The sequence below is a fragment of the Garra rufa genome, chromosome 13 (genome assembly GCF_049309525.1).
Source record: "Garra rufa chromosome 13, GarRuf1.0, whole genome shotgun sequence".
NCBI classification, from domain to species: Eukaryota; Metazoa; Chordata; class Actinopteri; order Cypriniformes; family Cyprinidae; genus Garra; species Garra rufa.
In genome coordinates, this window is record NC_133373.1 from 31,937,629 (window position 1) to 31,962,281 (window position 24,653).

Here is a 24,653-nt window from a genome sequence, read left to right on the forward strand (position 1 = left end):
TGCTGCCATGTTCAGGTCACATTACCAGCCGAAAATGACTCGCTTCATCCTGTAATCATGGCTGACTGCAAAAATATCATGTTTACAATAGTATCATTGTCAACTTAAAACCTACAGCTGCTCACCTGAGGATTGTCTTCCATGACGCTACGTATCTTGTCCACCACGTCAATGCGGCGTTGGCGGTGAAGAGCGTTGATCAGCTTTGCCAGGTTGGCGTCGCTGTCGCGTATGGTCCAGTGCTGTAGAGCAGCATACGCCCTCTCGTGATCAGCCGAGTAGCCGTTGGAAAAGGCGGCCACCTCTCGCTCGTTGGCACTGGCCAGAGACTTATACATGTCAACCCACTGACTGCCAATCTGTGCCGCCACCAGCTTCAAGATATCAACACCTAGAGAATGAGAGGAAAGGTCAATCCTATGTTTATCTACTTTAAACTGCAGTTTGAACCTCAAAGACAATACAATGCTCTCAAGGTATTACTTTTTACAAGCTGTACTGATATACAGTATTACAGTTTGTTTTCTTAGAATTAATGTGTTTATTCAGCAGGACACATTACCCAGAAGACTGGAGTAATGTCTGATGAAAATTTAGCTTTGAGATCACAGGAATAAATGTGAAGAAGGGCAGCGCTCTAGAGTTACAGCACACCAACGGCTCCTGTGGAACATGCTGTCCCATGGATAAGGTCATATGAATGACCTAGATTGATGTCTGTGTTCATATACTTTGGTGTAGAGTGACAAACAAATGCCTCCTAGGGAATCCTTCTAAGAGTGAACCCCTGAAGCAAGGGAGGGAACCATGATAAAGGCTTTTCTTTTTTTAACTCACACTATACTCATATACACTACCGGTCAAAAGTATTTGAACAGTAAGATTTTTAATTCTTTTGCTCATCAAGCCTGCATTTATTTGATCTAAAGTACAAAAAATATTTCTACTATTTAAAATTACTTTTCTATTTGAATATATTTTAAAAAGTAATTTATTTCTGTGATTTCAAAGCGTAATTTTTAGCATCATTACTTCAGTCACATGATCCCAGAAATTATTGTAATATTTTAATTTTCTGCTCAAAAAACATTTATTAGTAGTAGTAGATTAGTAGATTTTTTTTCACTTTCTTTGATAAATAGAAAGTTCAGAGGAACAGCATTTATCTCAAATATATTTTTTTAACATTATAAATGTTTTTATAAATCACTTTTGATCAATTTAAAGCATCCTTGCTAAAAAGTGTTAATTTATATTTCTTGCTGAAAAGATGTACTTAACTGTTTTAAATAATGATAATAATAATAATAAAACAAGTTTCGTGAACAGCAAATCAGTATATCAGAATGATTTCTGAAGGATCATATGAAACTGAAAACTGGAGTAATGATGCTGAAATTTTGCTTTGATCACAGGAATAAATTACATTTGAAAATATAGTCAAATAGAAAACATTATTTCAAAATGTTACTGTTTTTGCAGTACTTTGGTACTAAATGCCAGCTTGGTGAGCAAAAGAGACTTCTTAAAAAAAAATAGAGGCATCAGCAATAATCAAAAGGTGAACATTTATTAATAAGTTTTTATTATCATTTACTGGACATATTAATAAATGTTCATTTCCGACCTATTTTAGGTTCATTGTAAGCAACAAATATAGTAATTTTAAGCAATAGTTGAGTTATTTCACCCAGCGCTGGGTTGTTTTTAACCCAGCATTTTTTAGTGTAGTTGTATTGTATTGTCACTTCACAATTATTGTGTGAAGAAGCAATAAAAAAGACAAAAAAATCAAATTAAAAAAAAAAATGTAAAAAAAAATGTAAATTAAAATCAACCGTAAAGTCTTAAAAACCTAAGACACTTTAGTGTATCAATAACTTTACACTTCAGTTTCCTAAAACCTTTTGTTTTCTAAGAGGCCATGTCAAAGCACAAATCTAAATTGTAAACTTAAAAAGAACCCCGCACTGTAAAAAAAAAAAAAAAAAAAAAAAGCCGTAAAATTTAGGGTAAAAAACTGGCAGCTGTGGTTGCCAGAATTTTACCGTAAAAAATACGGTAGCAATGTTTTACATTTTACGGTTTTCACTTAAATTTACAGGTAAATACCGTAATTTCACTGATATAATGGTAATGTACCAACTTTTTGAAGTACTAAAATCTGTTTTGTACCTTTGTAATACACTGATAACCACCAAAAGCAGGTGGTGATGACATCATCACATGATGAACCAAAGCCCATCACAAGGAGATTTTAAATAATAACTTATATATAAGGTACACAGTCATTTACACAAACACTAAACACCATCATGGTAACACACATAAAACTGAAATAATGCAAAAAACATTAATTTAACAACAAATGAAAAACAGGGAATTCTGGGAATGTCAATTTACGGTTATTCACTGTAAATTTTACATTCTTTTTCATTTCCAAAAATAGTATACTCCTGTAAAATTACATGCACAGTTTTTCACTGTATATAGAAGGGGAACTTACCGTTAACCATTTCACAGGTTTTTACCGTTAAATTCACAGTCATTTTTACAGTGCATGTAAAACAACATAGATCAACGTAATCCATGTTGACTTAGTCTCTACAGAAGATAAAAGTGACTGAGCTCGGTGTAACAGGATGATTGTAGGGGACAACTGCTGCTGGAAGGTATTAAAGCATCTATCTGTAAGCCAGATCTGTCTTGTTTGGGATCCATCTGTAGCAAATTCGCTGGAGCTCTCAGGAGGATAGCGTGCCACAGACTGTACTGCGGATCTAAAAATGCCAATGCCTGCGGGCTGCCCATCCTCTCGCCTGTTGTTTTCAGAGGTCGCTACGGCATGACAGCGTGTTAAAGGAGGACGGACTCTGTCTGAGTGATCTAGGCCAAAGTCGATGGGTCGCCTGATGCTTCCCCCTGTCTATGACTGTAATGCGTGATAGACTTGGTTGCCCTAGTCCCGAAGGCTACTTGTATGGAATGCTAGGAAAACACGTGTTAAAACACTACTATCTGAATGTACAACATGCCAACATATATTTCCAGGCTTGTATGTGCAATGTTATTCTTAAACTGGGGATAGTTCACCCAAAAATGAAAATTCTGTCATTAATTACTCACCTTCATGACAAGCTATGAGAATACTTTTTGTATTCAAAGAAAACAAAAATAACAACTTTATTTAACGATTTCTTCTCTTCCGTGTCAGTCTTGGATGTTTGGAACAACATGAGGGTAAGGAATTAATGACAGATTTTATTTGTATCTTTAATCTATTGTATTTATTGGTGCTGTTGCTTCTAGTTAGATAGATTATTTGTATTTCTTTACTTTTAATTTTTTCCCCTAAACATAGCACATGTACCAAAACAGTGACTCGATACAAACCGAACCGTGAGTAAGTTGAACAGTTGCACCCCTACATGAGGCATATTCAAGACACATATTAGGTCTAAGCGGCTGAGCACTTGTGATCGGACCACCCTATATGCATCTTCATACCAGGTGTAAATAGGACACATGCAAAAGTGGAGAAAAACCTTATGGCTCATTTGCATGTACAAAGACAATAGCTTATCAGCCACAGCCGTTCACAATAGAACAAAGCCTTAACGTCTTCATATGAGAATTCAAATGAGGTGGCAAACCAGCTGCAACAGGTCTAGGTTGGCTGCGAAACAAAGGAATCCTCAAAGGGAGTCAGGACTTCCCCCTTTTAGTGAGTCGCCGTGGTGGCTTTGTCAGAATGTCTCACGGCAACACAGTCATCCCATAAATCCCTGACACCTCATACGCCATACCGGCCGCAGTAATTACCACTTCCCCATCAAAACAATGAAACAGTTTGCCTGATGAAGACCAGGGGAGGCTCACTAACAAGGGGATCCTACAAGCTTCCCCCGAGTTTCCCTGACTCCTAAACAAAATGTTGGCAAACTAAAGCTCACCCATGAAGTTCCTAATCGTCTCTTATAAAAGCCCCAGCCCACCCTGATTCTGGGCAGTGGGCTTTTATAGATAACACCTATTGCAGAGGTTGTTATATGAGGCGTACATGCGGGTGGTTCTACGTCTTTGATCTCCGCTATGCGTGCTTTGTTATACCTCCAATGAAAGAATTCATTATTTGTACGATCGCTCCTTCATCTTTATATATGTTTCCCATGCGGCCCTTTATGGCCATTATTTCACTAATGTAGTAAACGGACACACATGCACTTCAGGCCGCCCAATTACACACCTTGAATGCATTAGGGAAATGTTTTGTGTTGTGTTCGCGGAGGCAAACCGGCTGTGTAAAGGTTATGTGTGCTTTCTGACAGGATTCGAGGAGGCTCTACTATCTCAGTTTAACTCAAAAGTTCAGCGTGTAATAAATTCTTTGCTCGCCGAAGTCAATAAACAATGAAATTGTTCACGTTTAGGAGCGCAAGAGAGAAAAACACCACAGTAAAAATAGCCCTGGTGGAAGTGTTTAGCTTTTTTTTTTTTTTTTTTTTTTTTTTTAGATTTTATGATCATGGGCAGGCCATTGATTCCCCCTTTCCTTGATATTCCACTATTTTCAAGGCCAATTACCAAAAAATGTCATAAACTAATGTTGTATTGTACGCATATAAATATTAATAATAAATAATAGCAATGTCTAAATACAAGTAGACCTTTGTTCATTTTTAGTACACAACCTAATATATTTTTGATGAAATCAGAGATCTTTCTGACTCTGCATAGACAACTGACACATTCAAGGCCCAGAAAGATATTAAGGACATTGATAAAATAGTCCACAGGATATTAATTTTATAAAGCTACTAGAATACTTTGTGCACAAAGAAAAAAAAGACTTCATTCAACAGATTCTTCTCTTCCGTGTCAGTCTTTAATGCACATTCAAATTGGACAACTGTCCTTATTACCTTTCTGGGCCTTGAATGTAGTTGCGTTGTTGTCTATGCAGGGTCAGAAAGCTCTTGGATTTCATCAAAAATATTTTAATTTGTGTTCTGAATAGGTTCTTATAGGTTTGGAATGACATGAGGTTAAGTAATTAATCATTTTTGGGTGAACTATTCCTTTAAGGTGCCTGCAAATGTATAGTTTCATGGGTGTAATCCATTCGTTTTAATAGGAATCCAACAGATTGGAAACTTTTCCATTAGGGTGAAAAGGTTTTCCCACACAGATTTCACATTGGGTTCAGGTGGTCATGCACATTCTCTGTGTTGAGCAACTGAAAGCTGCTTGGTGTGAAAGTGACCTCTGTGTGAACTGTAATTCATATCACTACACAATTGATAACAGACAATTTTTTTTTCCGAATGAAATTTTCCTAATGTCTCCACGCCTTTATGGGTGGTTGCTAGGTGGTTTCTTACCGGCCTAAAGTCATAATAGCCCAGCCAAGTCTTTATGATATTCAATTTCCAGTTTCAATATGAGTCTAAGACATAATTTTACTCATTTAATTGTTCATTTCATCATCTATAGCCCAAATGGTGTAGGATGAGTAACATACTTAAAACTTTCCATGGTTTGTTGTTTGCTCAAGCGTGAGGTTCCAGTAGAACCCTGAATTTAGAAAACCTCTTATGACACATAAGTCAATCCTTCCTCTCATCTCCCACCAGGCTTCATCCGCTGATAAACTCCTCTAACTCTCAAACCACAAAGATCTGGAATAATCTGGCTCTAACTGCTCAAGCACAGTCATACACACATAGGCGGATATCTGAGGCTAGTATAATCCGGTGCCCATCGCTACAGTCACGACTAACCTAGCAGCCTCTGATGCATGGTAACACCAAGATTATAGGGCAGAGAGTGTAAAATAAATAATAAAAGAGAAAGAGAAACACCAGAGACGTAGAGCAAAGGCTACAAGGAGCAGAATGAGAAACAGAATGGGATCAGGTTCTGCGTGATCGTGTGACTGACTAGAAATGAGAGAGGCGATCTTGACATTGGTCTTGCTTGTGTAACAGTTGACGTTTCAATACAATATCCACAGATGCTCTAGTGCATTGTAGTTTCATAGTGGCACTTTTCAAATTGCTGGATGTGAGTGTCTGGCATTTGCCAGAGGATAGAGTCATTAGCACTTTTTCACAAATCCATAAAATGGCATTCATCAGTCTAATTAAAGGCGGAGTGTGTGAAGTCTGCAGAAGTTTCCCTATCTGAGGACACTCCACCTGCCTGCCATTGGTAAGTCAAACAGGTAGCCACGCCTTAAAATTCACCCCATTGGTTGAACATTTGTTGCTGTGCTGAGCTGGTCAGGATTCTCAAACAAACAGAGTAATGTTTTGAAACTACTACAGTGTTTACAATTCTCTGGGAAAATCAACATATGAATGATTTACTTGCAGATAAGATGGGATAGGAGAATGTATTTTAACAAAAAAAAAAACACAGATCACCTTTAAGTAAGTTATTTGTTTGGGGAACTTTAGTGTAAGGTTGAATTTACATTAGCAGTGCTATTCACACTATGTCCAAATTTTTTATCTCTATGAACTTCGTCACACCTTGCATGAAATAACGTACTTTGGCAATATAATTTTTAATCAGGTATTTTGATGACACTTTCAATAAACATTTTAAGAAAAATTGGCAAAAAATGAGAACTCTTTAGTGTAAAGTTTAATTTATATTAGCAATTAAGTGCTTTGAACACTATGTCCGAATTTTTATCCCTACGAACTTCGTCGCATCTTGCATGAAATAACATACTTTGGCAACATAATTTTTAATCCGGTATTTTAATGACACTTTCAATAAACATTTTGCCAAAAAATGATAAAAATGATGAGAACTCTTTAGTGTAAAGTTGAATTTACATTAGCAATTAAGTGCTTTGAACAGTATGTCCGAATTTTTATCCCTACGAACTTCATCGCACCTCACATTAAATAACGTAATTTGGTAATATAATTTTTAATCAGGTATTCTGATGACACTTTCAATAAACATTTTGTCAAAAAATGGCCAAAAATGAAAAAATTGCTGAGAACTCTCTAGTGTAAAGTTAAATTTACATTAGCAATTAAGTGCTATGCACACTATGTCCGAATTTTTATCTCTACGAACTTCGTCACAACTTTCATGAAATGACGTGCTTTGGCAATATAATTTTTAATACGGTATTTTGATGACACTTTCAATTATCATTTCGACAAAAAATGATAAAAAATGATGAGAACTCTTTAGTGTAAAGTTGAATTTACATTATCAATTAAGTGCTTTGAACACTATGTCCGAATTTTTGTCTCTACGAACTTCATCGCACCTCACATTAAATAACGTAATTTGGTAATATAATTTTTAATCAGGTATTCTGATGACACTTTCAATAAACATTTTGTCAAAAAATGGCCAAAAATGAAAAAATTGATGAGAACTCTTTAGTGTAAAGTTAAATTTACATTAGCAATTAAGTGCTATGCACACTATGTCCGAATTTTTATCTCTAAGAACTTCATTGCACCTCGCATTAAATAACGTAATTTGGTAATATAATTTTTAATCAGGTATTTTGATGACACTTTCAGTAAACATTTTGACAAAAAAATGGCCAAAAATGAAAAAATTATGAGAAGTTTTTAGTGTAAATTTGAAATTACGTTAGCAATTAAGTGCTATGCACACCATGTCCAAATTTTTATCTCTACGAACTTCATCGCACCTTGCATGAAATAACGTACTTTGGCAATATATATATATATATTTTTAAATTGGAGTTTAGGGGTTGATTTTTTAATTGTTCGGGCTGGTCAGTTTAATCAGGTATTTTGATGATACTTTCAATAAACATTTTGACAAAAAATGGCAAAAAAATATAAAAATGATGAGAACTCTTTAGTGTGAAGTTGAATTTACATTATCAATCAAGTGCTATGCACACTACGTCCACATTTTTATCTCTACAAACCTTGCACCTTGCATGAAATAACGTACTTTAGCAACATAATTTTTAATCAGGTATTTTGATGACACTTTCAATTAACATTTTGAGAAAAATGGCAAAAAATGATAAGAACTCTTTAGTGTAAAGTTGAACTTACATTAGCAATTAAGTGCTATGCACGCCATGTCCGAACTTTTATCTCTATGAATTTTGTCGCACCTAGCATAAAAAACATACTTTGGCAAAATATATAAATATATATATATTTAAATTGAAGTTTAGGGGTTGATTTTTTACATTATTTGGGCTGGTCAATTTAATCTGGTATTTTGATACTTTCAATATACATTTTAACAAAAATGGACAAAAAATGCTAAAAATGATGAGAACTTACAAAAAAAAAAGATAGTTGGACTGTTTTTATATCAAGTCCCTAAAAGAGACATGGTGATAACAAAAAAAAAAAAGAGACACGAGGAAAAATGATGGTTCACTGCTATAGTGTTCTCTAGCAAAGCTATTGTGTTTCCCTGAGAACTGAAATATAATATAAGTTTCATATGTGAACATAAAACATTGAAATATAACTATACAAATAAAAAAAAATATAACTCACCCTGTCCATTTGAATAGTAGATCCACCTCTCCTTGGTCTGCGCTGGAGAGCTGGGCTTCTTATGGATGGCTTTCTCCATGATGCTGCTGGGATCCTGTCTGGGGCCCTTCTTCAACACCCGTGAACTGCGCTTTACGCTGCACACCACGATCACTACCAGCACCAGAAGAAGCAGCAGGACTATCATCCAAGGCAAGTGCTCATTGATGTCAAAGTGCTTGTGCGTGCTAGGCCTCGGCGCACCCCTGCGGATGGGCCGGTAACCCAAACCTTGGGCCTTGCCCTCAGACAGAGCCTCCATGGCCTGTTGGTTGGCAAGCTGGGGGTTTTGTGATAAGTTGAGCTTGTTTTGCAATTTAGGGAAGTCCTGAGTTGCAGAGATTAAGAGTCCGCCATCCTCATCACTAGTCTTGGAGGAAGCCGTGGTTGTGGGAATGTCTTCAGTGTCGATGGCCGTGTCTGTGCTACTGAGGACCGGCCCGGCTACATCCTGAATTTCCGTAGCTGGTATGACTGCAGTACTTGCTGTGTGCAGAGTGAATCATATAATTGCAGACAAAAACAGAGTCAGAGAGAGAATTAAATACAGTCCTAAAGATGAGCTTAACCTAGACAACAAAACAGAAGGGAGAGTATCTAAAACTTTAATCCAGCATCAAGCTGGCATGTGTAGATAGCAAAGTAGAGCTGCGCTGCTCAGCCAACATAATCTCACATGGATTTCTCATCTTAACTGCTCAGATTTGACCCAAAAAACTAAAGTCAATGCAAACTGAGGAATCACAATCATTTGTTTTCTTCTGAAAATAAGAGATAGGACAGATGACTAATACTATTGCCAATACTATTGACTGCTTTGATGAAACACTTTTTTTGTTGTTTACCATTTTGCATATTTTTACATATAAACTACTGTTCAAAAGTTTGGGGTCAGTATGTGTGTGTGTGTGTGTGTGTGTGTGTGTGTGTGTGTGTGTGTGTGTGTGTGTGTGTGTGTGTGTGTGTGTTTAAAGAAAGTAACACTTTTATTAGCAAAGATGCATTAAATTAATCAGAATTGACAATAAAAACATTTACAATGTTACAAAAGATATCTATTTTAAATAAATGAGGTTCTTTTGAACTCTCTATTTATCAAAGGGTAAAGATATGAATAAGCACCGCTGTTTTTAACATTGATAATAAAATAAATTGTTTCTTGAGCACCAAATCAGCTTATTAGATTGATTTCTGAAGGATCATGTGAAACTGAAGACTGGAGTAATGATGCTGAAAACTCAGCTTTCACATCATAAATTGTAACTTACATTTTAAATAATGACATTTTAAAATATATTAAAACAGAAAAACAAATTTAAATGATATTAAAATAGAAAACAGTTATTTTAAAGTTATATAAAATAAAAGTTTATATAAAAAGTTAGTTTATATAAATAGTAAAATAAAAAGTTTATATAAAACAAATATTTTACAATATTACTTTATTGTATTTTCGATCTTCTTTTGAAAAATGTGACCCTGGACTACAAAAGTAGTGCGGCAATATTTGTAGCAATAGCCAAAAATACAGTGTATGGATTGAAATTATTATTATTAATTATTATGCCAAAAATCATTAAGATATAAAGTAAAGATCATGTTCCATGAAGATATTTTGTAGGGTTCCTGCCGTAACCGTAAACATAATGTTTGATTAGTTATATTCATTGCTAAGAACTTCATTTGCACAACTTTAAAGGCGATTTAGATTTTTTGCACCCTCCGATTCTAGATTTTCATATTCTAACAAATCAATGCATTAAACTCTTAAATGGTAGTGTATGTGTGAATTACATCATTTAAATTATGTTAAATAGTTTTCATACATTTATTATTAGGTTAATGGTCTAGGTTAAGCTTGCAGGCACTAAACGGGGCATTTTTAAAAGCTATATTCATACAGGCCTAAAAAGAGTCTTCTAATGAACCTTCACAAAAACATCACATACAACCACTGCTTTATTTAAACACCAAATTAGGGAAGCTGATGAAGGGGTTGAGCAATCATGTTCAAAAGAGGGAGCTGTTAGTAAGAACAGAACCAGTGGATGAAAGCACTTGCACAATAAATCTATCTATCTATCTAGACACACTTTTCAGTAAGGAATAGCTCTATAAAGAGCTTTTCTTTCTCACCTCTATATGCTGACTCAGAGCTGGAAACCGTGGCCTCTCCAAGTAGGACATAGACCGAACTGGATGGAGTTGGCCCACACACACTATCTGTCTTTTCCGTGCCTTTGATCAGCAGAGTTAAACCCAGAGACAAGCAATCTGTGTGAGATTGGCACCTCAGAGCATCTGATGCCACGTCGGAAAAGGTGCCATGCTGACATGACCGGCAACGCACATCCTCTGTCTCACTCCCACGCTTTCGTACGCCCCACCCCGGTGGACATAATGAGTACCGCTGACACTTTCCACCCTGGGAGAAGCTGCCTGGTGGACAGATGCACAAGCGATCGTTGGTGGATGTACAGGGAGTTTTCTCGACAAATGGGGCTTGGCAGCGTCTTTGACAACGGTGGCACTGCTGAACGCCATTCTCGCCCCGGGTGAAGGTCCCGTCCGGGCAGGGGCTGCATTCCCGTACGCTGGCCTCTGTGCAGTGGGAGGACACGTAGGTGCCTGCCGGACACTTGTCGCACACTAGCTTGTTACCGGTGGCGGGGTCGATGTGATGGTAGTGTCGAGGAGACAAGGGCTTCTCTGTAGTCGGGCTGGGGGTCAGTGTGTGGGTTAAGACGTCACTGACCACAGTGAGCAGCAGCTAACAGCAATGAAAGGACAACAAGAAGACTGTTATGCAATGATAATACAAACAATTAGAACACACAATAACTGTCTATTTAGCATGAATGATCACTGCGTCATCGGTTTGTATTGTAAGAAGAGTCAAAAATATAAGAAAAGGCATTGGTGCTAGAAAGAATTTGAATTCTTTTATTTGTTTGATAGCTTCATACTAAGGTCTTTTCAACAACTACAAGACAAGTTTGACATTTACAATGCCATAATAACCAGTGGAAGAGTCACTGGTGCAAGAAAATGAGCCAACAGTCATTTAAGGTTGTGATGAAATGGAAGCAGCCACATGTTTTCTTCCATGTTGTGACGTGCATCTAAGTAAAATGGATTATTGGAAAAAACGCAGGGTGGGGACTTGGTTCTATCCGTCGGTTGTTGATTGGATGGAGGCTAAACTGATGGCGTGCTTTGTAAGGAAGGGGCGGGTTTATTTAGACAAAATTATGAAATCCATCATACATCATCAGAGACCAGACTGTCATTTCACTGGAAAGTCATGACATTTTGAATAAAGATTACAAGGTCAAGTTATAAAAATTGAAGTGTATTGACTGGATGAATGAATGTATTTTGAAAATAAAAATTTCCATTTCAGGCCAACTTTAATGGGATAGTTCACCCCAGAGATGGGGACCTGAAATGACTCCAGACTGGACTCGACTCGAGGAAAAGGACTTGTGAATATTTTAAAAGCAACTTGAGTCTTTTATCCTTAAATGCTTAAATGACTGATATTCAAAAGATCGACAGCATTCGCACCCCGGCATCTATCTGGACCGCGAGCCGTAACAGCAGCGCCATTTTAAGTAAGCAGCGCTTCAAAACAGCGGAGCGGATCACATAATAAGCACTCAGTAGCTGCGTTTCCATTACCCCTTAAATTGCGCAAAATGAAATTGTGAATTGAAAATACGCCTAATGGAAACATATCAATTGCGCAAAAACTCCCATATATTGCAAAAAAGTTTTTACGCTTGCATGAGGTGGTTTTTCAGGCAATTCGAAAAAGGAATATTTCTGAACTGAAAATGTTTTTTTTTTTTCGCAATTACAGGTCACATTCGATTAAATATAGCCAAAATCCCACAAAAATCCATTGCCATGACTCATCGCAAGAGTGAAAAATTAAGTTTAAGTGGCATAGCATCGGTTAATGGAAACTACGTCATTTCACAATACTTTTTAATCGACATCTATAAAATATCGCCAAAGTTTTTGCGCAAATCTGTAATGGAAACGCCTAGTGTCATTTATGGCAAATATCTTTTAGCGCTATATACTGGAGTATTTTTATCTACAGCCAAACGCGCTTTATTCGAGCCCTTTCAGCTCAGTGCACTTTCTCAGCAAAATTATGGATTACTTTTACTAAAACACAGCAGAAAAAACAACAGAAAAGTTGCAAATCTAGTTATTTTTCTTACTATCTATTTAATTAAAAACCTATGACTGTTTGAACCAGATGTGACAAGACATTTCTGATCTACCTTTAGCATTATTAATCTGTAGGCTAAGAACATTTCAAAAGAATCATGTAATTATAATTGGGAAAATTGTTGTTAGATAGGTAGGATAGAACTTAAACTTTGAAACTGCTGGTTATTTTTCTTTTCTACTCAAGATGAGAAAAGAAAAACAAACCATACATCATATATTTTGTCTACAGCCTATAAAACAGCTTTGTAAACAGGAAGATTTCAATACATGAGGATTCTGAATGGAATTTTTAGCAAGCCATTATGATTTCAGACTTGACTCGGACTCCAGATTAAAGACTTCAGACTTGACTCCAAGTTAAAGACTTGCGAACATCTCTGGTTTACCCAAAAAATAAAAATTCTGGCATTAATTATTCACCCTCATGTCATTCCAAACCCGTAAGACCTTTGTCTTCACAGGAAGTTGGGACAGTCCGGATTTTATTACCACAGTCTGGAACTGTTCTTTAGTCTGCATTGGATGTACGCACCATTTCAGCAAACTATGCATATTAAGTGAACTTATCCACAAAACACGCTCAGTATAATCCATATTCAGGCCCAATTTAAAGGGATAGTTCACCCAAAAATGAAAATTATGTCATTAATTACTCACCCTCATGTCTTTCCAAACCCATGAGACCATTGTTCATCTTCAGAACACAAAATAAGATATTTATCTCATAATTTCAGAAATTAAGGTTGGACCATTGATGTCACATGGAGTATATTATCGATGTCCTTTCTAGGCCTTGAACGTGGTTAAAAAAAAAAAAAAGGCACTCAGATTTAATAAAAAAAATCTTAATTTATGTCCTCGTAGCTTCATAACATTACAGTTGAACCACGGATGCTACATTTTATCAATGTCCTTACTACCTTTACTGCCTTGAAAGTTGCATTGCTGTCTATGCAGGGTCAGAAAGCTCTCGGATTTCATCAAAAGTATCTTAATTTGTGTTCCAAAGATTAACAAAGATCTTACGAGTTTGGAACAACCATTACCCTCAAACAACATGAGGGTAAGTAATTATTAACAGAAAATTCATTTTTGAGTGAACTAACCCTTTAAAATATGAAATCAACTGATTGTACCGAAAAAGAGAAAAATGAAAAAAAAAAAAAAAAAAATCACAAAATTTCAAAGAGCATATTGAAGTCATTATATGATGCAGATGACCTTAAGAACTTTGTATTGTGACATCAAAATGCAGTGGAATTAGATCAACAGGCATGTTATCTTTAGCCAGCTATGCGAACAGAAACGTATGCAACTTATGTGACCCTGGACCACAAAACCAGTCATAAGGTAAAATTTTACAAAACTGAGATGTACACTTCATATGAACGTTCAGTAAATAAGCTTTCTATTGATGTATGGTTTTTGTTAGGATAGGACAATGTTTGGCCGAGATACATCTATTTGAAAATCTGGAATCTGAGGGTGCAAAAAAATCAAAATACTGAGAAAATCACCTTTAAAGTTGTCCAAATTAAGCTCTTAACAATGCATATTACTTATCAAAAATTACATTTTGATATATTTATAGTAGGGTCAATAATTTTGACCCATACAATGTATTTTTGGCTATTGCTACAAATATACCCCAGCGACTTAAGACTGGTTTTGTGGTCCAGGGTCACATATTTCCTCTCTAAAACACTATGATAATAAAAGTCTGCATAACATTTACACAGTCTGCAGCAAATCACCCATGCAAAAACACTTTACAGACCAACAACAGGGAACCCTGGAATGCATTGACAGCACTCTCACAGCCCGGTGACCTTCAGAATAACTTTTAATGACAAGAAGCCTGTAAACACAGCCGCTCTTAAGTTACTACAGCTTGAACGTGCCTCATCGAAAGCCAAATTCCGATCATAACGGTCCCCCTCTTTCCTCTGGCACATCGAGCAAAGCCGACTGCACAGCATGTTAACTGCACCTAATACTCTTTATGATGCTAGCCCACATTTTCATTCCGCACCCAAATGGGGCTTTGGCCACAACATGCATCTTGGGTTCGATACAAAAGTCGTCACCAAACAATATGATGCTGGAAAGCACGGCACACAAGGGCCTCGCTGCGTCATCAGTTTCTAAACACAAAGTTCTATTAACTGCTGATCATGAATCCCCTGGAGTTTTATTACAGTTCCTCAACAACAGACCGCACAGAAGACTAGTATAAAAACACAGGAGACTAATTTCCTTGCTAATACGGGGAGGGCTGAATCAAAACAAACATGACATTAATATTCTCCAGCCAACACATACTGACATCACTGGGAACCGCAGGACGATGCCAGACCGCTTGTGCTCGGATGCACGTGTTGCTCTTCGTGAGGTGATGGGGATTGTTTCAGGACGACAGACTGAAAATGAATAGCGATTAGACAAAGCTGTGCTTGAAGAGGGCCAGCAGTGAGCTAACAGACGAGGGTTTGAAGTAGGGCAGCGAGGGGGACAACTTCACTGATGACAGGACAATGTCTGTTTGCTTAGTGTGCTTCTAAAGCAAAGAATGAGTACACTGTTGTCCCATAAGTCGGTTTTTCTTTCAAACGGCTCTCGAAAGAGGAACTGGCAACCTAAGATAAGAGGAAGACTTTTATACGCACCCTTGGTTTCGATAACCACAAGAAGGGACGTGATGTACAAAACAGTAAGACAACAATAACCCCACCTCCTCATCCCACCCTAAGAAGCGTCTGGGTTAAAAGGGCACTTGCATGAAACCTAATTTGGACTTTTTAAATGCAAGCTTATGTAAATATGACTTCTTATGTGAGAGTGCATTTGCATTCTTGCCATCCATGTCTGTGTAATGTCTCGACATTCGGAAATATGCAGTCTGGCACCAATTCAAAACGAAGCCTTTTATAGCTGTGACTTTCAAAGTGCCACTTTCACTTTCAAATACAAAAAATCCATAAGTATTAATTCTAAGTGCTGATGCATACATATTGTTACCCATCAGACCATGAGAAACAACAATTAAATTCAATTAGTAGTAAGAATTCATTTTGTCTTCTGTTCACTAGGGCTGGGTATTGACACAGATGTCACGATTCGATGCAAATTTATTTCTATTCACAAGCTTATGATTTAATTAGATTCTGATTTCAATTCGATATCAATTTTTTTTAGATACATATCAGGTACACTACATAGGAAATTTTTAATTTTTACATACAAAATTTATGGATTTATTCAAACAAATGAAATGGTTATATGGTGCATATATGAACAAAATGCTCCTCTCTAGAGTTCATTTTTTGAGCCGACTAACAAGTTTGTGATGACCAAATATGTTTTTTTTTCTGAGGTAAATGTGACATATTGTTTACGAGCTGTTATATTGATGTCTTTCCACGGTTTAAACATAAATTGAGTGATTACATGAGACAGGATATGGATTTCAGTAAGCTGTACTCTTTCTTTTAACATACCTTCAGATGTTTATTCATGTTTATTTTGTGCTGCAACTTTTAATAAAGCGGAGGAGATGTTCAGTTCAAGTGCGCTTTGTGCTTCCGCTTCTCATGAACTGGGGCGCTAAAGCGATCTGTTATCTGTTACAGCGTCAAAATAGTATTGTTTGAAAATTGTAATAAAATGGCCAGAATTTAAAATCTGAGACTTTGTTTTATGTCTAAAGTAACAAAGCACAAAACTTATTGCAATTTATTGAATGGGAGGCACATTACAACGTTCCATTCTTTAACTGAAAACAGGCTAGACTAATCGTTTCTTTGGATCATTAAGAATCAATATTGTTTTGTAAAAATGAGAATCAATTAAAATCGAGACATATATATATATATATATATATATATATTTTTTTTTTTTTTATTTTACCAAATCCTACCTACTACATTTAATGAATTTCTAAGGCCTCTAAAATATTTATAAGAAAAATAAAATAAAAATTGTTATACACAATCTGCTACATGCTTTCTATCACAGAAGTCCTCTTCAGGTTTGTGGTACACTTTTTTCCAATCTTTAATGATTTTTATCAAATGAACATAAGAATAACTTTCATAGTGTTAATTATGTTTCTTGATAAACATTTATTGGACTGAAGCAACTTTAGTTCACTATTTCTTTTTTTTTAAATGTCATGTTAAAATGTCAGTAATGTAAAATGTTTGCCTTATACATAATATAACAAAACCAAGAGCTTTGATCATAAAATTCTGCATTAAAATATAAAATATATTGGGAGATATAGACAACTGATATTTACATGCATTTTATGCAAGTAGACTACTATACTGTTATAAGATATCAGAATTTCATCATACTTTTGGCCATATAAATATCAACTACTACACCAAATTGCACAATTTTGCTCAGTTAGGTGCTTCTAAATAAAACCTGATGTATTAAATATTATATAAAACAAAACATTTTCAAACTTATATATATATATGTGTGTGTGTTCAATATTTTGTCTAGACATTCAATAAACTGTAAGATTTTTTAAAATAACAATAGAATTGTCTGAATATGATGTCATATGTCAGGCTTTACAAGGTTAAAGCAGGATATTTAAAACTGTAATTTACAACGCAAGTTTGCAACGCTTGATTGTTGACTGAGCTGCTCTTATGAGCCATCTATTATGTTTTGTAATGACTCATGGGGTCCTGACTAACCTTTGAGTAAACGGTCTTGGCTTTTCACTGATACATGAGCTTGCGATCTGTGCATGCAAAATTACATAACTTCACATTTATTTATACTTAGTGAGTAATCACTGATGTAACTAAATATTGAACATATGTCGGGGGACCGACTGTAAAAGTGTCATAGAACAATCCCCTAATCTGGGGTGTGTCTCAGTGAATTTGCCTATGAACTTGAGGATAGATTTGTGAACGCTGGTCGATTCCCAAGACAAAAACAGCATGTAAATCTACAAAAACAGACACAGGGACAGATGTGATATCATCAGGACTCCATGTGCCAGACTTTTCTAGACAAACAGGGCACCTGTTACACCTCCGATACTTCATAAGCGAAGACTGCAAAGCAAGAACAAACACTCCCTGTCTGGAGGCATTCATGCCCATTTTATAATCGACAACAGCCAGCGAGTCTGCAGGCGGCATGAATGGGTGAGGAATATTCCTGCAAATGTCAGGCCACTTGCCAAACACATTGCATCACTTGCAGCAGTACCAATAAGTACGTTTTTCGAGGGCGCATGGATGATTTAAACTGACAGAGCAAACTGCTAACCTTCTGGTTTTGTGAGACTAACAATGCATATTAGCCTGCATGGGTATCAACTGAATCCAATTTTTGAGCAGCAACAGTAAGCTGTGTGCATTATGGGATTTAAAGGTCCCCTGGTGAACGCCTGCTAATGGATGAGCCAGTCTAAAGTGATATACCAAATTAACCTCAGCTGACTTCCTATTGCATGGGAATATTAACTAATGTAAATGTTTACAATACAATAGACATATTAAGTCTGTAAAACAAAGACGTAAGTCATGCATGTGTCTTTTAAAATGAAAATGTATAGAAAATATCAAGTCAACATGACTATAAAAGCATATTAAGTCATATAAATAACTTTGATGTTTACAGTATGTTTACAATACTATAGACATATTAAGTCTGTAAAACAAAGACGTAAGTCATGCATGTGTCTTTTAAAGTGAAAACGTATAGAAAATATCAAGTCAACATTACTATAAGCATATTAAGTCATTTAAATCACTTTGATTTAAAAAATATCAATATTTAATATTTTTAAAACAAAAACAACATAAGAACATTACATCAGTGATAACAAAGCAGTGGTTTTGTGTAAAATAAATAAATAGGAATATTAAGCCACAATAACTACAAGAATGTAAATAGACTACACATAAAATGATGTATACTTCAATATACTTACCATTTTAATACATGGGTTAAGTTGTGTCCCTAATTTAACCTTTAAAATTCCACATTTGATAGAATTGTTATTTAGCGATTTAAATATTAAATATATTAAACACTGACTAATGTAGCATAATATATCAAATTATTACCACAAACAATAGCCAATATCATAATTTTGTTTATCCACTTTAAGCTCTCTTAAACGTAGGTGCGTCACCTTAACTATTATCATGTTTAAAAGGAAAATAATTGCCTTATTATCCTGTCTTCATCTTTTGTTTGGGCTCCATCTTCACTAGACTGAGAACAACACCAGGTACATCTACTGTCCCTTTAAATCTAACAAAAGCCAGAATATTCGAGAGGACTAGAGAAGCATAATGCGTAAACAAATGTATCCTCCACTTACCATTATCAGCGACCAAGTCATAGACATTTTCCCAGGCATTGTCCCAGTGGAATCACTCTTGTTTAAATATGCCCAGGTCCACATCTGTTACTTTTCGGCTTCATAGGTGGAGCATCAGCATCTCCGCATCAACAGGACACCCACATTGTTGTGAGGTATTGTCCCTTTGCTGTGTTATTCCCTCAGTGTACAAATTTCGTCCACTGACGCCTTTTTATAGTCTGTGCCCCGGAGTGTACGGGTTTCAAGTAGTAGGGGATAAGCGCTTCGTTTTGGAAGAAGAACGCTATAATTCCCATAGCGATGATGGATGGATCTGTGGACTGAAGTCTGGCTGCTGTTTGTCCAGGATACGGATTCCCTGTGCCGCAAAGACGGGCTGCGGATGATGGGCGGTACTGGCGACACACGTCACGACCGAAACTCGCCACTGGCTGCCTGTGTGCGCCGCACGCCGTATCACAGGCCTGATACGAGACAGTTTCCGGGAAGATACTGGGGGAGTAGTGGGGAAAGTGTAGCCTATCCAACAGGGCGTTACACTAACAAATAGCATGCCTAAAGGTGTTGCACAGGTGTACCGTACGCTCACGTAAAGTTAATTATTAGCATTGTGGCAAATCATTACAGTAAATTAAGCAATGTGACCTCAGTTTAACCTTAAAGCCAAATCTATCTATCTATCTATCGATCTATCTATCTATCTATCTATCTATCTATCTATCTATGAAATATAAAATAATATAAATAAATACATTATACACACACACACACACACACACACACACACACACACACACACACACACACACACACACACACACACACACACACAATGTATGACCACATAAAATGTATACATAAAAAAATACGATTTTATATATATATAAATATATATATATAAAATTGTACAATTTACATATTAAAATAAAAAAATATATAAATATTACAAGGCTACTGTCTAGCAACTTTAACTGATGGTGTTGCAATTCGTTAATATAGTTATACATATAATTATACACATGTACTATAATTACAATATGAAAGAAAACACATCTAGTAAATAGTAATTAGTATTAGTAATTTCTAGTCATGATAATTAGTAATCTAGTAATTTTATTATATAATTAACGTGTGTGTACACACAGAATGTCTATAAAAATCATCAAATGTATTTGTTATTACAAAAACGTACATAAAACAGATTATATGTTAATAAGAAAAATTCTAAATATATAAGGTTTTCATATAAAATGTTACATATGCTGAATAAATAATACATACATAAAATTTACATACGTTTAACGTTTACAAATGAAATATTTGTACGCATGCCTTTTATTGTCACCTCAGAGTAGTGGTTATATAGGAGTGATGTCATCACTGTAGCTAACTTCTGATTGGTTAAACTGATTGTATAGTTAGTTACATATATTTAAAAACATATCTAAAATTATTATTATTACTACAACTAGTTATAATAATGATACACTAAGTAAATCTAATCAATAAAATAATCATAATAAAATACCTCAATTAAATCAGAAATATATGTGACCCTGGACCACAAAACCAATCAGATTATTACCAATACTTTTTTTGAAATTGAGATTTATACATTATCTTTAAAAAGCAGAATAAATATGCTTTCCATTGATGTATGGTTTGTTCGGATAGGATATTTGCCCAAGATACAACTATTTGAAAATCTGGAATCTGAGGGTGTAAAAAAATCTAAATATTGAGAAAATCGCCTTTAAAGTTGTCCAAATGAAGTTCTTTGCCATGCATATTACTAATCAAAAATTAAGTTTTGATATATGAAATTGTAGGACATTTACAAAATATCTTCATGGAACATGATCTTTACTTAATATCCTAATGATTTTTGGCATAAAAGGAAAATTGATCATTCTGACCCATACAGTGTATTTTTGTCTATTGCTACAAATATACCCATGCTGCTTAGGACTGCTTTTGTGGTCCAGGGTCACATATACACATCATTTAAAAATATATCTAAAACTATTATTATTACTACTACTAGTAATAATGATAAATCACTGAAAACAAATCAATAAAATAATAATAATAAAACACCTAAATTAACTCATGAAAGAAAGTACGTCATCCAAACAGTCATTCTCAGGCCTCAGACACATGCAAACAGCATAAGGCTCTTTTGTGTCACTGGCACAAGGACAGCAGATCATTTCCAGTGTGTCTCAGACAGGCAGAGCTCAGAGCCCACTGGCAGATGAAGAGCACACCATCTGGCACAGGCCTACACGTGCATCTGAGAGCTAAAAGGATGAAACGGGGAAATGCTCTCACGTGCCACGCAGTTTCTGCCCCAGGAACTCACTCTTAAGTGGGTTAGTGAGATAGACAGGGGTAAGAGAAAAGCCTTGGTCTGACTAACATTAGTGCATCCAAGCTGAAATGTACAACAGTATGCTTATTTGAGCCGCTGTGCAATCACACACCACCTACTGCTTTTAAACAAACAATATTCCACCAGCACAAGCTTTTACGTTTTACTAATTTTTGTGTGCTGACACCAGATTTTTGTTGCAACATATGCAAAAGGATATAGAGGGATGTGTCTGTAGTTTCAGAGTTCAGATTATGGATATGTCTGAAGCTACACAACCAAATTGTATTGTATAATTATATGTCAGTCATTAATATTTAGAACTGCAATACTTAAAATGGCTTAAAATCAATCAATATTATATATAATATAATCAATCAATATTAAAATATATTTGATGTTATATATATACATACATATATATATATATATATATATATATATATATATATATATATATATATATATATATATATATATATTAATATTTTTTATATTATAAGACATTTAAATTCATATGGAGAACAGAAAGTAAGTAAAAAAATATACACTATTAATTTAAAAGAAAATACAGTGTCATTCCACCAATGTCTAAGCTTAATAGATATATTCTGCCCTCTGCTGGCTAAAAATGCAATTTTGAGAACATATAATTGGACTTCTACAATATGTTGAACCTTATTGAATGATTTAACTTTGAAAAGCATGTATACAACAAATCAGGGGTGTAGCAGCCAATTTAAAAGTGTGTGTGTGTGTGTGTGTGGGGGGGGGGGGGGGGGGGGGGGCAGTATGGTGATGTTCATACAGTAATAATAAATTCTAAATAGAAGAACAATGGGCATTTTACAGCACCAAAGTGGCAATTTGAGGACACCCAAGAGATTTGCGCTGTGATTGGCTAAATGTTAGTTCACTCAAATCTAAGTAACAAATCAGAGAACAATGGCGGAAATATTGGTGCTAGGTCAAAAAAGTGCGGGGGACATGTCCCCCCCATCCCCCCGGTTGCTACGCCCTGCAACAAATATTGATTTAATTGATGAAGGCATAAAATTAGGACTAGATAAGTTTCCTCAGTTGGTACTACTAACGCAATTTAAAATGAATGTTTCAGTTGTTTAAACCAAAAGCTTCTGTAAATGTGCAAGTCTAAACAATTGCATAGAGTGCCCAGCAGAGAGAGACAAAACCACAACTATACAACAAAATATTGAAAGAAATGCAAGTTATACTTCACAGGTCTATTCAAAGAGGGTTAAAATAACAGAAATATCAAGTAATATATTAAGGATCTACTAAGGAGTATGGTCACCCTTTGCCTTTGAACAGTCTTGGAATGTTGTTACTAGGTTTGAGCTGTTTTTATGAGGGGATAAATTAAGCACATATAAATATACTAAGATCCATGCTTCAGAAATACCCATGAAGTCTCAGTGATGTTTGTCTCTAGGGATTAGGGAGGACATGGAAAGCATGACTTCATTCTGGAGGTTCATTCCTAGAAAAAAATTGGACCTTATGACCCCACCAGATTGTACAGTTGCGAGCAAATTTCATATATTATGTTATATACAGTTGAAGTCAAAAAGTTTACATACACCTTGCAGAAACTGCAAAATGTTAATTATTTTACAAAAAAGAGGGATAATACAAAATGCATGTTATTTTTTTATTTTGTGCTGACCTGAATACGATATTTCACATAAATAGACATTCACATATAGTCCACAAGAGAAAATAATAGCTGAATTTATAAAAATGACCCCATTCAAAAATGTACATACACTCGATTCTTAAAACTGGGTTGTTACTTGGATGATCCACAGCAGTGTGTGTGTGTGTGTGTGTGTGTGTGTGTGTGTGTGTGTGTGTTTTTGTGATAGTTGTTCATTAGTCCCTTGTTTGTCCTGAACAGGTAAACTGCCCGCTGTCCTACAAATTCTTTGGTTTTTCAGCATTTTTGTGTATTCAAACCTTTTCCAACAATGACTGCATGATATTAAGATCCATCTTTTCACACTGAGGACAACTGAGGGACTCATATGCAACTATTACAGAAGGTTCAAACGCTCACTGATGCTTCAGAAGGCAACACGATGTATTAAGAGCCAGGGGTGTAAACTTTTGTACAGAATGAAGATGTGTACATTTTTCTTATTTTGCTTAAATATCCTTTTTTTTTTATTCAGTACTGCTCTTCAGATGCTACAGACGATACATGTTTTCCAGAAGACAAAATAAGGTAAATTTATCCTGACCCTGAATTCAAAAACTTTTCAACACCTGGCTCTTAATGCATCGTGTTTCCTTCTGAAGCATCAGTGAGCATTTGAACCTTCTGTAATAGTTGCATATGACTTCAAATACACAAAAAGGCTGAAAAACTAAAGAATTTGTGGGACCTGACGGATTTTTTTGAAGAACAGCGGGACAAACAAGGGACTCGTGAACAACTATCACTAAACAACAATCATTCAGGTAACAACACAATATTAGGAATCAAGTGTAAAAAAAACTTTTAAACGAGGATATTTTTTATAAATTCAACTATTATTTTCTCTTGTGGACTATGGAAATTTCTTTCATGTGAAATGTCTTATTCAGGTCAGTACCAAATAAAAAATAACATGCATGTATTTTTTTATGATCCCTCTTATTTTGCTAAAATAATTAACATTTTGCAGATTCTGCATGGTGTATGTAAACTTTTGACTTCAACAGTAAATTTCAAACAAAATATAAAAGATAAAAGAAGAATTTTGATATAAAACAGAATATAAGAATGTGTTAAAATGAGGTTGCACTTTATTCCACTATGTTTTAGCATAAAAAGGGTCTCATTTATAACCCTCTTCCAATGTGAATCTTTCTCAAATCTTTCTCAGTAAATGTAATTCTTTGTGGTTGTTTTGTAATCATGAACACAGGCTGAGAAGATATCGTTTCAAACCTGCCATAAAACTCAGGGAAGTACATGGTTATGGAAATTGCCTTTGATTGAGGCAATTTCAGTTTACCGTTAAAAGCTTAATAGCCAAATTTAATGCAAATATTCAGCCACAGAGAGACATTCAGCTGAGAGAAGATTAGATTTCACAGCTACTTT

The 24,653-nt window shown here is 35.4% G+C and overlaps 1 protein-coding gene across 1 annotated transcript in view; it reads right to left on the reverse strand.

Annotated features, from left to right (window-relative positions):
• Positions 1-19,534, reverse strand: part of tnfrsf21 (tumor necrosis factor receptor superfamily, member 21) — a 39,465-nt gene extending 19,931 nt beyond the window's left edge. Inside the window, exons 1-4 of the mRNA XM_073816504.1 lie at positions 19,171-19,534; positions 10,704-11,337; positions 8,529-9,053; positions 126-391 (exon numbers count right to left, since the gene is read on the reverse strand). Of these exons, the coding sequence (XP_073672605.1) occupies positions 126-391; positions 8,529-9,053; positions 10,704-11,337; positions 19,171-19,254 (1,509 nt within the window). The 5' untranslated portion in view covers positions 19,255-19,534. The remainder of the gene's footprint in view (positions 1-125; positions 392-8,528; positions 9,054-10,703; positions 11,338-19,170) is intronic.
• Between the last annotated feature and the right edge of the window lie 5,119 nt (positions 19,535-24,653).